Source organism: Lathamus discolor, chromosome 7, assembly GCF_037157495.1.
Source record: "Lathamus discolor isolate bLatDis1 chromosome 7, bLatDis1.hap1, whole genome shotgun sequence".
Classification (NCBI taxonomy): Eukaryota; Metazoa; Chordata; class Aves; order Psittaciformes; family Psittacidae; genus Lathamus; species Lathamus discolor.
In genome coordinates, this window is record NC_088890.1 from 6,894,793 (window position 1) to 6,912,450 (window position 17,658).

Consider the following 17,658-nt stretch of genomic DNA (forward strand, 5'->3'; position numbering starts at 1 on the left):
CACAAGACAGCAGTGGAGCAGCTCTTGCCCCATCCTAACCAGTGTGTGCACACCTGTAGTGCTACCTGGCACAAGGCAGGCAGAGCAAGCCCCATAGCACAAGGCAGCAGTAGAGGCAGAGGCCAGGGCTGAGCCACTCCTTGCTCACCTTGGCTCTTCAGTAACACCTGGGACACCAGCACAGGCAGAGGAAAAACCCAAAGACAGCCCTTGAACAGAAAGAAACTTCAGAGAGCAGGTGGTTTGCACACACTCCCTACACTTGGCTCAGACCTGCCCCCCCCCCCAGTCGCCACTGAGGCTGTCCCCTCTCCTCAGCCCACTACCCCTCAGAGGACTGGCTGAACACCCAGGGTCTCCTGAGCAGGTCCTGGAACCTACAGAACACATTTTTGCTAGTCCTCTCAGGCTCCCCTAGCTGTGGCAGGAATGGCTGCAAGACGTGGTCCTCCAGCATGCAGCATCCATGCTGGAGCTACGAGAAAGACACTGTGAACAAGGCATGGCACACTCAGGGATGAAAGGTGAGCAGAGCACCAGATGGAGGAGAAAACTTTGGGATGAAGCCTCATCAACGAAGAAAAACCACAGAAAGAACAAGCAAGCACTGGCAACTTAATTCTTCATTCACAGAGGAACAGAAATAGGATAATTTTTGGATGTATTTCTTTTGGAAATGAGCCAAACTGGCAACTAGAATCAAAGTCTTCAAAAAGTCTATACAAAGATGTATCATACAAAATGTACAGCAAAGTTCTCAAAAAAAAAAAATCAAACCAAAAAAACCAACCCAGACAGACAATACAACGAAAGGAGAGCAGACGGTGTGAAACCACAGCGAACAGGTCCTTCCTCTGCTCTGGGGGCAGAGCAGCATCCGGACAACACGCTCCAACACACAATACACTGCGCTATGTACAGCTCCGTACAAAGACCGGCATCCCCTTTGGTCTAACCAGGAGCTCTCCAGCATGAAGTTGAAGCAGTTCAAACAGTCTGCTCATGGAAGTTACTACATGCCAAGAGGGGGGAAAAGAAGTCCAAGGGAATGAAATGGTCAACTCTAAACCATAACCAGAATACAACCAGGCCACCAAGGCTACAGAATTTAACAGTCAGTTCTGGCTAACAAGTGTGTGCTTTGCAGGCCATAGTGTATTACTCCATCTCCGTGAAGCGAGCAAACATGGCTTTCCGCACTGCATCTTTGTAGGAATCTGCAGTGGACACACCGTAGGAGCTGCCCTTGGCTCCCAAACCAGCTCCTCTCATTCGTACTTGGGCCTGCAAGGGAAAAGACACATGCTTCAGCTCTGCAAGAGGCCACACTGCCACACAGGACTCCACAGAGTACATTAGCCCAGTCAGCTTCTGGTGCTCTGCAGAGATGCCCAACAGGCACCAGAAGGTGAGACTGCATATACACTGTCCCACACCACTCCAACAGCAACTAGAATGAAGCTGCTCAGAACAAGCTCAAGCCTGAGTACAAAGCCCAGGAAAGCCACTGGCTCAAAGGAGGGCACAGCCCACCCCAAGCAGCACTAGAGCACACAGTTCAGGTGCCACACTGCTGTCACAGCACCTCAGGGTAGACTTCCAATGGAAGGAAGCACAGCTCTGTGGATGGCAGTTTCTTCCACGAGAGCTTCAGCAGCAAGTGCTTCTGGACATAAAAGGCACCAAGCCCCATAGGAAAGCACCCATCTCTACTTACCTCAATGGGTGCCGTGATGCCCTGACATTTTCTTCCCAAGCCTGAGCCTTCCCTCCAGCCCATGGCCTGCAGCATCTTGTTGCCTATATTACTGTTGTCAAGGCCATCTTTGGTGGGCTGCTCATAATTACTGCAGGAAGAAGAGATGAGTTAACCAAACGGTTCATGGTGTATTGAAGCAATGACCAAGGAGCTGTTGGCTACATACACTGTGCCAGCGTCATAGACCTTCTTGCGCTTCGGCTCAGGTGGCTCCGGGATGCCGTACTTCTCCCGCCTCTCAGCTGCTCTATCTCTGTACTTCATCTGCATGAGGTAATCAGATTCAGTACTGATTTAAAGACACTTTTGTTCATCTTTTGAGCTATGCAAGTAGGCCAAGTGCCTGCTATTATAAAAAGCTGCCCACCACAGCCTGCTGAAACACAGCTTGATTACCACCACAGAAAGGAGAACTTAAAAGGCAAGTCCCTGGAACATATGGAGCCTGCACTGGGGTAGGAAAAGCCTGTCCCAACTGTGCATTGCCATGTGAATGTTTGGTTCCAGCATGGCTTCCCTGAACTGGAGGTGGAAAGCTCCTTCCCTGATAAGTGGTGCCTGTGGGATAAGGGGTACTTCTTTCCAGGACAGCTCTGAACCTTGACCCAAGAAGGGGTTGCCTTACAAGGATTATCTCGAGCGACGTGTCAGGATAAGGAGAGCTCAACGTATTATCTGTGCAGGTTTTCCATTAGCTACTCATCTGTTCAATCTTACCACTGACCTCTCTCTCACGCAGCTCCAAGGCTTCAAGCTCCTGCTCTGAAAGCTTTGATCTCCTGTAGATATCCATGTTTTGCTGCAACAAAGAGATTCACATTAACATGAAATTCATGACAACTCTTTTTATGTAAGCAGCTGACTTCTGGGAGAGAACAATCCACCTGCAACCACTTCTGCCTTAAGAGGAACCATTTTCCAAACAGCAATGTGCATCATGGCTTTGGTTTACACACCAAGTTATGGCAACCAAGTACCTTCCTGATAGCAGAGAGCAACTACCTTGTGCAAGTCAGACAACTGCTGGTGCCGAATCAGAGCATCTTTGTTTGGGAACTGCCTTCTACACAGCAGACAGGCCATCTTCTTCCAGTCAGTCAGCTTCTCTTCTTCATTCTCCATTCTTTCCAGCAAGTCCTCATCATTATCACTGTCACCACTGTAGGCAGCCACGAGGCCACGCTGGAAAGGAAATTGTAGTGTTAAGATGAGTGCAACAGTGTCCCACAGTCTGGAGAGCCCAGAAAGGGAACACAAGAGATACGTGTTGCACAGGATGGGGCAGCACTCTCTCATTACTAAGGATGAAACGCAACTCGAAAGAATCACATACTACCATGGTCCAAGAGTTAGCTTCCACCAGCCAAACAATAATTTAAGCACAGTCCTTCTAAAAGCCCCAAAACCTCAAATGAGCTCTTGAGGCTAGAAGGCATTGCAGCTTTTATCAGCATTATCTCCGTCACCCAATATAATGCATTTGCACTAGACCATTGTAACCTCCACCACCATCTTGTACAGACAATGCTGTGGAAATTCAGGCTGGAAAGGTTGTTATCTGCTTGACTTCCTGTAAAACGCTTTACCATTAACCTTTGGGAATACCTCTGCCGTGTAGCTCTCACTCACCTTCAGCGGATTTTCATCATCCCCATTTTTCAACACCTCTGGCAAGATCTGCTGCCTCTCAGAAAGAGCTCCCTGAAGGAGACAAGAATGCCATGAGCACTGAGCTCTCTGCCACCCCACACCCCCTGCATGCCTCTGCCAGCACCTTTACCTTTTTCTCAAAGAGGGCAAAGCCTGCATCTGCAGCAGCTGACTCTTTCCTCTCCTCCTCCCTGGTACTCAGTGGCTGGAAGCTGTTCTTGAAGTTTTCTTTCTGCTTGTTCAAACTTTTTGCCCAGCGCTCCATATCTTTAGCAATCTGAAATGCAGAGTGGTTTGCTCAAACAGCTCCACTCACAGCTATCAATCTCCTATGACAGAGATTCAATCTTGCATACAGTTTCCAGAACAAGTCAACCCACTACCTTTTATTTTTAAATCACAGGACACTGGATGTAGTGTAGCTGCTTTCCCTGTATACAGTGTTCAAAGGTACCGCAGCTTGCTTGGTTTACTGCAGGAACCCTTCTTATCAATCTAATCCTCTATGTGACGGCTCAGTTATACTCCCACTGCTCCTGGCATGATTCCATATGCATTCCTCCTATGCAGAGCTTATTTCTGCACTGAAGCCTTGCCAACTCCTCCTCTCTTCAGCCCTTTACAACGCCTGCAAATTCCAAGCACACACCCCACCAAATAACCTAGCATTTCCTTTGTCATGGAAAAGGAGAACTATTATCCCACAGAAGACTTTAGCCCAGTTACAATCCCATCTTGTCTTTTACCTGTTGTGCTGTTTTACTTTTAGGCTTCTCTTTCTTCTCCTTCACTTCTTTGGTGGTGGTTGTGGTAGCTGTTTGTTGGTATGTGACACCTTCCGCAGCAGGCATGTAGGTCTCCTTTTCACCATCCCAGTAAAGGTACTGCTGGGTTAAGGCATTGTAGTAATACTGCCAAAGGAAAAGACAGTTACACAGTTAAACACCTCATCCAAGCATCCAAGAGAGAACACAAGCAAGCTGTCTCATTCACACTACCACATCAAATGGGAAGGTATTTCAGAGTTCAAACAAGTTTTGCAGACTCCGTAAGGGAGAGAACAGGCATGAAGTGGCTGAGACTTCTGTCCCCTAACACAGGCATTCTGCCCAACAGCACTATGGAGAAGTTTTCGCCCCTCCCAAGAGACAACCCACCAGAGCCTAGAGCTGGGTGCCCTCTGCTAGGCACTCTCCAATGGAATAGCTCAACTACAGTGTCTGTGACAACAGCTGATCCTGTATGAGCCAAACTAGGAAGAAAATTAAGGAAAGGAGACAACAAATAAAGACTGCACCAGAAAGCATTCAAGTCCCAGCTCCATGCACGCTGGTGAGTTATTTGCTACATGCAGTATTTTGTGCACCTGAAAAGTGAACTTCACTTTTATGATGAGAAACAGGAAACTAATGGACCTTCACAATTAAGACAGATGGGAAGAAACTGTTTACCTGGGAATTAGGATCATAGTAGAGCCCTGTTACAGGATCATAATAATATCCTGAAGATTCATCATACTGGTAGGTGGAAGTGTCAGGGACAGCTGTAAAAAAATTGAAGTGTGAGACATGGTTGTTCCAGTTGAGTTCGCACAGTATCTTTCCACATTTCAAGTACAATTCTGAGATTATCAGCTGCTATGACAGCAGCCATGTCTGTAAAGGGCTCCTCACCACCCATGCAGATCGCACTCTCCAGGGACAGCTCCACAGCTGGAGCACTCAGCCAAAGCCACGCGTTACAGTGACAGATGCCTGTATCCTTTTTCCCAGGAGTAACTCCACTGCTTACCGTACTTGGTTCCAGGGACTACTCCAGTCGGGGGAGCTGTTTGTGCCTGAGTGCTAGTGGTGGGTGGTGCTGATTGTGTCTGGAAGAAACAAAACCAGGAAATCTCAACTAGAAAAATCTATCACGGAGGCACAAGAAAACAAGGACAGTGAGCCAAGCCCAAGCCCACACCATGCATACAACAGCTACTGCCTCTTCACCAGCACTCACCTTTAAAGAGCAAAACCATCACAGAAACAAAATGACAAGTGACTTATGAGGACAAGCACTGTGACTAACCCATGAAGCTTTGCTGTACCACCCACTTTAAAGAGCAAAGGCCACAGCTAAGCCAGATATCCTACATAACCATGGCGTGAAAAGCAAGGAGAAAATAGCACTGTAATTACTGGAGAGTCAGGTGAGTTTGTCTGTTGATTGTATAACTGAGGACTCTGGGACACAACTGCAGCTGTGGTGGTAGTGACCGGAGCTCCTGCCAACAGAGAGCAACAATGGATAAGCCAGCTAATTTGTACTTCACCCTAGACCTAAAATTCCTTTGTTTACAGTTTCAGCTCTTAATTCCAGCTCCAGCAGCCAAACAAGGCAATAAACGTTCAAAAGGAGAGAGATGCACAGCTGGTATTTTCTACCCAGCCAAGGGTTTCCTTTTCAGGAGGAAATATTCTCTAAAGTCAGTGATTCCTGGCCTCCGACAGCAGACAGCACTGAAGATTTGTCTAGAGCTGCTTACACAGTTCTCACGAGTTCAAGGTTTTTGTCGCTAGTCTAAAACAGATCTGTAATGGTTCTCTAGTAACACATGCTCATTCAGACATCCTGAGAGCAAAATGAGCCAAGTCTCCTTTTACACAATAAAGTAACCTAAAGGCTAAGGTAAAATAAAATACCACTGTTGCAAAATTATCCTTACAAACAGCATCTCCCATACACTGGAAGTACTACCTGATATGGTAGCTGTGTCTGAGTCCAACACTCCTCCTTGATTTTGGTAGTACTGCTGATAATCCTGGGAGTACTGCAGTGGGAAATGAGTGACAACACAAGATGAGCAGATACCCAAATTAAAATACCCTGTGGGCTGGTTAAAGCACAACTGCCACTACTAACCTGAGCATACTGTGTGTAGCCCTCCTGTCCTGACTGGACATAGCTGTAGTCAAGGGTGTTGCCTTCCCCAGTCTGTGGCTGAAATTTGAGCAGGTAGTTTTTGTCAGAGACAGGAAAGTTACCACATTTAAGTATTTTAACACTCCTTAGGATCCAGCCTGTCAGAGCAGATCTGTCAAAGCAGCTTTGGTCAGTTCAACCAAGTGACCAGCAGTGAAATGATATGCCCTATGTTTTCATTTTCACGAAAGCAAGACTGTAAGGAACAGCCTCCAAGTCCTACCTGTGTGGAGGACCACTGTGCTGCAGCTATGGCTGTGCTTGCCACTGAGAAGGCGCTGACTCTGTTGCCATCTGGGAGCAGCAGATCTCTGTAAGCACAAAAACCACCCGAGTCAATACTGCTTTTTCCTGAAGTGTCTCCCTGTGCAAGGAGGTGGAGTCTGCCCTTACACATGGATTTCTTGGCAGTTACAAAACATTCTGATTGTAATGAATGAGCCAAAGCATTGTCTGGCAAGTAAAGGGATTCAGGTTCATCATTATACAGTCAGTAAAAAGTCACAGGGTCTCCAAGGAAACAAGTGTGCTGTGTACACAAGCAGTTATGATCTTATCTTCACAGGACTGGAAACGGGTGGTAGGAAATGCTCTTTTCACTGTCCTCACGCACAGTGAGAAGCAGGACACATGCAACAACAAGCCACTTACAGGAAGCAAAGCTTTGGAGTGACAGTAATCTCAAGAAAAGCCTGGGTGTACTCCAATATAAACACGGGAAGGGATTTAAAAAAAATAACCAACTATCACAACTCACTTTCTGGCACTCTTTGCAAAGTCAACACCAATCGTTTTGCCATCAATTTTTAACGGAGGCTGAAGGCTTTGTAAAATCTGCAGCAGTTGAGAAGCATCCTATAAAGAGAAATACCCATTACTATAAACAGCACATTACTGAAGATTCACAGTTCCCAGATCTCAGCCTTTTCACACAGAGCTAAAGCTGTAAGAAGACCTCCGTCTCCTCATACTATACATATGCAGAAAAGCTCAATGGGACTAATCAAAGCCCATCTGTAAACAGTGTGCATCTCACTGGGTTACAGAGTATGAAACATGTTCTACAGTCTTAGCTTTACGATGCAGATGTTTGCCCCAAATCACTCCAAGAGGCCAGCAGAGACTGAGTTCAAGCACTTGTTTTTATCCAAACTGCTCCCCTCTGCCTGAAGCAGCTCCAGACAGATCATGGGGCTGACAAAGTTTAGTATATAGCATCACAGACTCATTTGCTGACATGGACAGTGGGATTGAGTGCGCCCTCAGCAAGTCTGCTGATGACACCAAGCTGTGTGGTCCGGTTGATAAGCCGGAGGGAAGGGATGCCATCCAGAGGGACCTTGACACGCTTGTGAGGTGGGCTGATGCCAACCTTATGAAGTTCAACCACAACAAGTGCAAGGTCCCACACCTGAGTCGGAGCAATCCCAGGCACGGCTACAGATTGGGCAGAGAAGATATTTAGAGCGGCCCTGCGGAGAAGGACTTGGTGGTGCTGGTCGATGAGAAAATGAACATGGGCAGGCAGTGTGCGCTCGCAGCCCAGAAAGCCAACCGTATCCTGGGCTGCATCAAAAGGAGCGTGACCAGCAGGCTGAAGGAGGTCATCCTGCCCCTCTACTCTGCTCTTGCGAGACCTCACCTAGAGTACTGTGTGCAGTTCTGGTGTCCTCAACATAAAAAAGACATGGAACTGCTTGAACAAGTCCAGAGGAGGGCCACGAGGATGATCAGGGGACTGGAGCACCTCCCGTATGAAGATAGGCTGAGGAAGTTGGGGCTCTTCAGCCTGGAGAAGAGAAGGCTGCGTGGAGACCTAATAGCAGCCTTCTAGTACCTGAAGGGGGCCTATAGGGATGCTGCGGAGGGAGTCTTCATCAGAGACTGTAGTGACAGGACAAGGGGTAACGGGTTAAAACTTAAACAGGGGAAGTTTAGATTGGATATAAGGAGGAAATTCTTCCCTGTTAGGGTGGTGAGGCACTGGAATGGGTTGCCCAGGGAGGTTGTGAGTGCTCCATCCCTGGCAGTGTTCCAAGGCCAGGCTGGACGAAGCCTTGGGTGACATGGTTTAGTGTGAGGTGTCCCTGCCAGCGGTGGGGGGACTGGAACGAGACGATCTGAGGTCCTTTCCAACCCTAACTATTCTGTGATTCTATGATTCTATTTAGGCTGGAAAACACCTTTAAGACCGAGTCCCGCTGTAAACCTGGTACTCCTAAGTCCACCACTAAATCATGTTCCTCAGTGACATATCCACCCATTTTTTAAATACCTCCAGGAACAGAGATTCCACCACCCTTCATGGACCCCGTGCCTGTAGCTGACCTCCTTCAGTTAGGTTTTCCTTGTACCTCCTGCAATTTCCCATGTTTTGGCTTATGGCTGTTGCCTACTGTCCAATCCCTATGTACCCTCAAAAGTCTCTGCTGTCCCTATACCCTTCCACTGGATGCTGCAAAGCGACAAGATCCCTCTCCTTCCCGCCCCCAGGTGGAAGGGGCCCTATTCTCTGCACCTTTTCCCACACCATATGCCCCAGACCTTAAGTTCTGTGAATTAAATACGATCCCAGACCATTATTTTTGTGATCCAAGCACAAAGCTAGCCTTCACTTCAGAACAGCACTCTGCTACAAAAATAGCTTTCCCATGTGCTCACATCCTACCACCTTCTTTCCAAACTGCAGAGTCTATGATGAAAGACTGTGACACACCCTCAGTGAACTGGGGTGGTCCTTTAGACAGCTGAAAGGCTCTACATGTTTTAGCTACACAAATGCCTTAACAGGCTGTTTCTCCCCAGTGCACCAATGAGGCCCTCACCATGGCAGAAGACAGCTGCACAAACGCAAAGCCCCTATTTTGCTGGGTCTGCTTGTCTTTGATAAGACGAATATTATTGACTGCCAGAGATGCATATGGAGACAAAGCAGTCATGATGGATTCCACCACTGTGTGAGGAGCAATATTTCGGAGAATGATGGCTGAGGAGAGAAGAAAGTATGATATTAGCTGTGCACATAATGGCTTTCCAGAGTACCTCAGTGGGCAGTCTGAGGTACAGGAATGATTTTAGTACCTATACTCACATTATACATTAAGTCAAAGATAACTTACTATCACAGTAATAATCCACAGACTGAACGGATTCTGCTGCTCCAGGTGGTACCTCCTGTTCTGAATCTTTGGAAGAAGAAAATATGTCAGTTATAATATGTCTAATTCACTCAAACTCAGTATTTCACAAGCCAGCCTAGGACCTCCAGTGAACTTTACAAACAACAGGAACTTTCCCACAAAAATCAAACCCAGCCAAAGAGATCAATGTAACATACCGAATTTGTCCGCTCCACAGCGGAAGCATTTTAGCCTCCTTCTGAAGTTGTAAAGGCAGCACTATGAGAAACAAGAGGAGCTCAGTAAGAACTCAGATCATTTGCAACAATGGTGGCATCTGCTGTACAGTAACAAAACTAGACAGTCGAAGTAACACCACAAAGCTGAACCCACCAGAGTAACAGAGAACAGCACAAGCCACCCTTGTCCATACTACAGCTGCTTTTCAAAATTCACAGCTACCTCTTCCCTGGTCCTCCTGAATTAGTTAGGTATTTTAACTATGAGGTCTTCAATTTGCAATCCCAGGCATAGTAATTACTTTTTAAGAAGCACAGCTGGAAAACAAGTCTTCTTTATGGACAGGAGCTGAAGACTGACCAAAAAGCCTGGTCTTTACCTCACTGCACCAGCTCCACTTGAAAAGGTCAAACAAGGAGCACACAGCTGTATGTGATCATTCATCACCTAACAACTTCATGTTCTACTGCAGCTCACTGCCCATTCTCCATCTTCTGGTTCAGTTTGCCACCAAAACTACAGAATTTTTTCACTCCTGTGTTTTACTATTGCTACAAGGTCATTCAGACCAGCAGCACGAGCGGGTCTGAATCACAGATCACCTTGCTCAAGCCACTGTGCTTGTGAAGAGCACTGAAGCCAAGACAAAGCAGCCACTGTACCTTGTTGCAAAGCCAGTCCTCAAATTTCGGCCTAGGGTTGCTGTAGTGCATCGCAATCTGCTTCCCTTGAATCACCAGCTTTTTCTGCAAAAAAAGGGGTTTCAATTATTCCTGTCTCAAGGCACACAGGTTCATTTTCCCATGGCAGAGCACCCTTCGGAGAAATCAGTGCTTCTGAATTAAATGGACAACATATGGGGAGGATGTGGAGGACAACCACCGCCACCTACACCCTGCCCATCCAATCCTGCAGAGGAGGACAAGGGCATCAAGAGAATGGGATGTGGAGCAAAGATAAACGGAATCAGGGAGTGTTGAAAAAGCTGCCAAACGCTAAACGTTGACATGGAACCAGAAAGTGTCTCGAAGGAGACAAAGTCCTAACATGCTGCAATCAGGATTAACACATTTTTAGAGGAGTCTCTTTGCCCCTGCATTTCTATTAACTTCTGGCATAGCACTGAGCAACATTTTAAACAAGTCCTTAGGTGACTGCTTCACTTCTTCCCTTACTCCAAATACCCCAGACCTTTTAACCACCATGTTTGGATTACTTTTCCAAGCACTTTCTTCACAAGCATCCCTTTGAAAATACAGTAATTCCTCCCAAAGGGACCCTGCTTAGACTTCTTGGAGGCTGGGTTACAAGTGCCCTCAACTGAAATACACTCAGACTGGTTTCTTTTGACTAATGCATCAGTTCAATTGGAAGCCTGCACGAGAGGTTTGTGTTCTTCATTCAGGCAAGAGCTCTCCAAAATGAGTAACTAGACTGCAAGTGAAGCTTCTCCAGTGGTAGGAAAAGTTCATAAATGCTTTCAGCATGTGCTCTCACTCTGACTTCAGAGGACTCAGGAATTTACATCTATTTAAGAGACCTTGATGCTCAGCCTCGCACTTTGCCAAGCGTGGGTACGCAGAATGCCCTTTCAGAACATGGCCATCGACACATTTTAGTCAAACAGCTGGAAGCATGTCTGAGGAAGCACATGTTAAAAGAGGCCAAACGCCACACCTTGTAAAAGAAGAAATATTTTTATGGCAGGCTGGCTTATTGCAGAGGTACCACAAAAGTGCCAGGACCAGTGGTGTTTCTGCTAATAGGGTCTGACACAGATCTAGCACGTAGTATGAATAAGGCTCTCACATTCTGCACAACTAAATATGGCAAAGCCGTTTCTCCTACCGGCAGAAGGGAGGGTTGGAGGGCCCAGCACTCACTGGATATGCACACATAGAAACAAAGCTGCTGGCATAGTTGCAAGACATCATCCTTTCATCTAACAGTCAGCAACCAGGCTGCTGGGGAGGTTCTACGTTTTCCCTACTACTAGGGTGGCTGGTTACTGGAGTGAATTTGAGTATGTTTCAATAAATAAAGCATCAGTACAGCTTTGTATATATTAAAACTATCTTGTTTCTGAAAAGACGCTCAGCAGTCACTTCTTGGTATCTTTTCACTGTATCCACCAAACCTACTGAGCACCAGTCAGGCAAGAGAATTAGAACACTGCCCTCTGACTGGGGAACCACCCATGGTATGTATGGAACACGTGAAAGCCTATTCCAGCATAAAACACACAAAAACCTGCACGTAAAGGAGCTGGAACTAACTGCCTGTGAATCCCGTTACAGTGCCATCTCTTTATATACAGTCCCCAAGACCAGCAGTGCACAATACCATTCCACATGCTGCCCAGGGACCTTCACACCTAATAATCGGGTGTGTAACAAATGGTTCAATACACTTTGCTCACTTTGAGAGTATTTTTAAGTTCTATTATTAAAACAGACTATGAATATTCAAAATGGAACAACAGCAAGTGAAACTGTTTGCAGTGCACCAGTAAAGTCTCACTGGAAAAGAAACTAGAGGACCGTTACACATTCTGGCTCCTTATCAAGTCATACTCCAAAAAAGCCAGAATACACTGCATAACACGGCAGAACTCACTCTCTACCCAATTTACTTGGAATAAACATGTTTTTCCTCTAGAAGAGCCAGTTTTCCCTCTTTAACTGAGGGAACACACTATTACCACAAACTGACACTTCAGGTTCATGCCAATGTACTGCAGATATCAGGTGCTTTTTCTGGCAACAGAGAAGGAAACACCATGAGAACGTAAGTTCGGATTTTCGAAAGACTACTCTTTAAACCTTTATGAGCCAATTAAAACAGAGTAATCTAGAACAATGGCACCAAGAAGTGCTCAAAACAGCAAAATCTCTCTCCTCATTTTACCTGCTCTTTTGTCCTACTGCTACAAATTTTAATATATACAAAGCTTTTATTCTCTGAAATCACTGTTATGGAACAAACAGCTCCTTCCACCATTTTTTTTTTTTTTTGTAAAACTGTACAGACTTGTTCCATTTTCAGGAATATCTAGACTTGGTGAGTGAAGCAACCTGATTGGCTTCCATCCAGCTGGTAGCATCTTGAAAGTGATAAAACTCCACGAAGGCGAAACCACGGCTTACACCTAGAGACAGCATTCAGATATAGACGGGATACTTGTGTTAGTCAGTTCCTTTAAAACAGGTGAATCTCTCTCCAACTGCTTCATTACTTCATGACAAAGCAGCTTTACAAATGCGACGTCAACTGCTGGGATCTGCTTGTTATTTTGCCATGGCAAGGAACCAAGCTCCCTCAAGTGGCTACATTTCACTCCATGTTTAAAAGGTAACCATGCAACACACTACATACTAGTAAATGGGTTTATACTATGATTACTTACCAATACCTGTTAACAAAACCCCCTGTAGACAGACTTCTTTTAACATGTTGACCAGCTATCTAAAAGTCTTCCAAAACGCCACATTCCTTAGCCATGGCAAATTTTTTTTTTTTTTATGGCATGTGTTTGCAGTTTGGGTCTTTTGGGCTAGGGAAGAGGAAGGTGATGCCAAAAACTGGATTAAGAGCTCTCACCTGTCTTTCTTTTCATCAGCCTCACGTCTGCAGGCTGAGGACCTTCAAAGGATTCAATAATCTCGCGAATCTGCATGAGATTTTAATCGGTTACATTTTCGCATCTTGGCAGACAGCTGTGAGAGTCACAGAAGCAACCTGACAGTACATGCAAGAGGTACATAAAAACACAACACTGCCACACAGAAAAATAAAGCCTTCACAGAGAACCTACCAGGAGACTTGATGAGGCACCAAAGAACACACGGAGTCCTTTGCTACATTAAATGGTCATCTTCACTTAGGCAACACAGAATCGTCCAGAATGTGAGTCTCCCCCATCTTGTGTTCCAAGGTTACTTGTGCAAGATTTGGCAAATGTCCCGCCCCAAAGTTTTTATAAAGAACACTGCTAAAATCCCACTCCCTGCTTATCTAAACACCCCTAGCTCCTCGCAAAGCAAAACAAGAATGCTACATGAGGCTCCATGACATAACTATTGTTAAGCCTCACACTACAGTTCTCATCCTCTTAATAGTTCCCTTGTTTTTCAGGAGATAAAGTAGATTTGTGAAGAATATATCAAAGAAGCTAGAGACATCAGTTCTTCAGCCATAAGAAAGATGCTTAAGCTGTGTCACAGGCTACATACACTGCTGTAGGAAAAAGAAACACTACCAAATCTTTTAATGTCAGAACAGAAAAAAGCTTTTCCAGCAGCTCTTGAGAGAGTTCAGGCTACATTATATACAACAAGGCTGCTCAGCACTCAAAACTGATCTAAAGCTGCCTGTTTAAGCTGACTGGAACTGACATCTTCAGTGCAAGTTGCTTTTTTTAATGAAAAAAAGTGGGAGAAGCTGAAAAATATGTACACAATTGGAAGTACCCAAGTAACATTCACTTAAAAAACCAACTTGTAGTTCCAAGATGCTAGTTCCTAGTTTAAAAATGAATCCAGAATTCAGTTCTCATAAATTATGCTACAGTTATTTGCACAACTATAGACCGACAATATTAAAACCTTAGAAGCAAAAACTGTTCCGAAATGTTCTGTGTAACATCTAACTGGGCTGTCTCATTTGTAGGCAGGAGTCAACACCTTATCAACCATGAAAATATTAGGTGAGCACACAATGATTAAAAGGAACACTAAATAATGGGGAGGTCGTGAATAACCATGTGAAAAACAGGGGAAAAAAAAATCAACTGCAGAAATGGTGCAAAAGGATTCTCTGTGTCAGCCATCAACAGAGAAAGATGTCAGAGACCAGAGGTGGAGTCTTGTCTATAAACAAACTGAAACAGCTCTGCTTTTACAGGGCTCCCCCTTGCTCCTAGAGTAACAGCTGTGGGTTTCTATCTTGGAAATCAAAAATACATCAAGGGAGGAAAAAACAATAATAAAAAGAGAAAGCTCAAAGCTGGTCACCTTCAACATCTTTTTAAGTTAGGCAACCACGCACCAAGCTCATTTGTATACTTGCTCTGTCAGCTCCACAGCAGCCATTTTATGACTTCACAGCTGTACCCACACAAACCTGCTTTGTGCAGAGCTGCACTGTGAAGAGCTCTGTGTCTGTGTGTAACCCCACCAGGCAAAACTTCTGCCCTCAAAGACCTGGAAAAATTCAAGTACCTCCTCTCTGACCCTTCCCTTCCCCTCCCCCGGGGGAAAGAGAAGGGGGAAGGAGGTGGAGAAGTACTGGGGCGGGGGGGAAAGAAGAAAAAAACCTGCCTCTCCTCCAATAAAAGCAGTAAAGGCAGGTAGTTTAAAATCCCCTCTTACAGAAAGCATCCAAGCATGCATGAAAAAAGTCTATTCATATTGTTCCATGCAAAAGAAGCTGGTTAACATTCATGTGACCTCTGTTACTTAACAGAGGCAGTTAAAACCCTGTTAGGATTCAAAATGGCAGGACCTGCACATTGGAGGGGGGGCACTATGATGCAGCTTTCCACAAAATGGCAGCAGCCACTACCACAGCCCTACAGAAACAAAGCCAGTGCATGAAAAGCAAAGCCCCCTTGTGATTACTTACATCGTTCTCTGTAACCGTAATGGGGAGGCCACGTAACATAATAGTTTTGCTTTCTTTCTCATCGTTAATGTCGTTCCTGTAGTCGTGCTCTCCATAGTCGCCATCAGAATGGTATCCATCTTCCGATTTGTCACTGTTCCTGCGCTCCCGTTCCCTCTGAGAACCCAGCACCCAGAATTAACCACCGCCAATCTCTAGTGGCATGCGCCCGAAATGCAGTAAGAACAAAGTATAACAAAACCAGCTCCCCGTATGACCACTTTCCTCGGATTTGGTCCTGACAGCCCCAGGCACACCACCAAGCTCAAACCCCTACCCCTGCCCTAACAACCCCCCGTGATACCAACCCAAGCACCAGGCTCCTCCAGCCCCAGGAGAGCTCTTACGGGGGTCCCGGGCTGGGCGGAACCCACCAGCCCCACTCCCCACCCCGGGGCAGCCACAGCTGCCCCACAGCTTCAGCGCCCAAGGCTACGGCCCGGCTCGCCCGCCCCACTCACTTCAGGGCTATCGTAATCGCGACTATCGTAGTCTCTATCATAGTCTCGGCTGTCGCGGCTGTCGCGACTGTCGTAGTCTCGACAATCCCGGCTGTCGTAGTCCCGGCAATCGTAGTCTCGGCTGTCGTAGTCCCGGCAATCGCGGCTATCGTAGTCGCGGCAGTCCCGGCTGTCGCGACTGTCGTAGTCCCTGCAGACCCTGCTGTCGCGACTGTCGTAGTCCCGGCTGTCATAGTCTCGACTATCACGGCTATCATAATCTCGACTGTCGTAGTCACGACTATCGTAGTCGCGGTAGTCATCGTAGCGGTCACCGCGGCGCTCCTCACTGGACCTCTTGTAGTCAGAGTCCCTGCGCCGGCTCCGGGACTCTCGCTCATCACGGTCCTCCCTCTCCACGATAGAGCCGTAGCGGCCGCTCCGCTCCGTCCTGCTCACGCTGCGAGTCACACCGAGCCGAGCTCAGAAGGAGAACAGCCCGCAACGACCCCCACCACTGCCCACCCTGCGGGGCCGCCCGCCCGTTCTTCCCTCTCCATACACTCCTCCCTCCGCCCTCCCGCCCGTTCTCACCGCTTGTCCGAGCCCATGCCGCCGCCTGCGACCCGCAAGCACTGAGGGCAGCAACAAACGCCAGCACGGCGCTCACAACACACTGACGCAGAACCTCGCTCCCTCGCCACAAAATGGCGCCGACGTGACTGGCCGTCTTCTACCCAGGAAACTCCGCGTCTGCCGCCTGGAAAGTTCCAGGCGGTGCGCAGGCGCAGAGAGCCGAAGGGCATGCTGGGAGCTGTAGTGCTCACAGCAGCAGTGGCCAGGATGGGCCCTGCCTTTCTGCCACAGCCATCGGGATCATGGCGGAAAGGGACCCTCAGAGATCACCCAGTCCCACCTTCAATTAGATCTTTACACAAAGCCCCAACCTACACTGCCCCGGACAAGGCATCCGCTGCCTCTGTATGCAACTCAGTCCAGTGTCTCACCACCCTCATCGCAAGGTATTTCATCCCTATGTGTAATTCAAACCCATCTTCTTTCAGTTTCAAACCATTGCTCCTGTCATTGCAGGCCCCGGTAAAAAGTTTCCGTATCTCACAACCCCTCTTTGTGTATTAAAGGCTGCAATAAGCTCTGCCTGCAGCCTGCTCCAGGCTAAACAACCCCATTGCTCATAGCCTTTCTCCATAAGCAAAGGTGCTACCACGTGATCTGGCGGGCCAAGACTGGGCACACCGTGGGGCCTGGTGAAACCCAGGCTTCCTGGGTTCCCTGGTTGTAACCTGCGGTGTGCCACTGCAAACATAATCAGGGGACCGGCTATGTTAGGGGGACCCCAGCATCCCCAGCTCAGCGCGGCTGCAGCAGTGGCCGAGCGCACGGTGTGCACCCGGCATCCCTGCGTGCTCGGCAGCCTTCACGTGACGGGAGACCCTGGGCCGTGTCCAGGGCCTCCTGTGCAAGAGGGAAGAGCCTTCGAGTGCCTGAGGGCCACGGGCTGCACCCAGGCCCAGCCACAGGTAGGGGTGGCCCCAGTCCCCAGGAGCGAGGGGACAGTGGGGTTGGGACAAGGGGGTGCTCCCAGCCCCAACCCCGTGCCGGGAGAAGGGGGAAGGCGGAGTCAGTCCCACCGCCCTGGGGCAATGTGATAAACACATAAATGTACTGGCTTTCCCAAATCCCAGGTGTTGCTATGTGGATATAACTGTATGAGCTCACAATAACAGAAACAAAGCTCGCTAAAGACAAAAGATTAGACAACAAGTTGAAATGGCCAGAACTCTGGAGCAAAATGGAGTCACAT

General features: G+C 47.4%; 1 protein-coding gene across 1 annotated transcript; it reads right to left on the reverse strand.

The window, feature by feature from the left end:
* Window positions 1-605: 605 nt before the first annotated feature.
* On the reverse strand, window positions 606-16,581 carry RBM5 (RNA binding motif protein 5). Its single transcript, XM_065686982.1, has 24 exons — window positions 16,428-16,581; window positions 15,855-16,293; window positions 15,355-15,510; window positions 13,333-13,402; window positions 12,807-12,880; window positions 10,395-10,478; window positions 9,711-9,771; window positions 9,493-9,558; window positions 9,199-9,359; window positions 7,131-7,228; window positions 6,597-6,684; window positions 6,314-6,391; window positions 6,149-6,221; window positions 5,590-5,675; window positions 5,201-5,279; window positions 4,861-4,952; window positions 4,156-4,320; window positions 3,540-3,686; window positions 3,389-3,460; window positions 2,762-2,941; window positions 2,484-2,558; window positions 1,926-2,023; window positions 1,718-1,847; window positions 606-1,284 (listed from the first exon to the last, which is right to left on the reverse strand). The coding sequence occupies exons 1-24, from the start codon at window positions 16,442-16,444 to the stop codon at window positions 1,159-1,161; spliced, it is 2,715 nt and encodes a 904-aa protein (XP_065543054.1). The 5' UTR covers window positions 16,445-16,581; the 3' UTR covers window positions 606-1,158.
* Window positions 16,582-17,658: the final 1,077 nt, after the last annotated feature.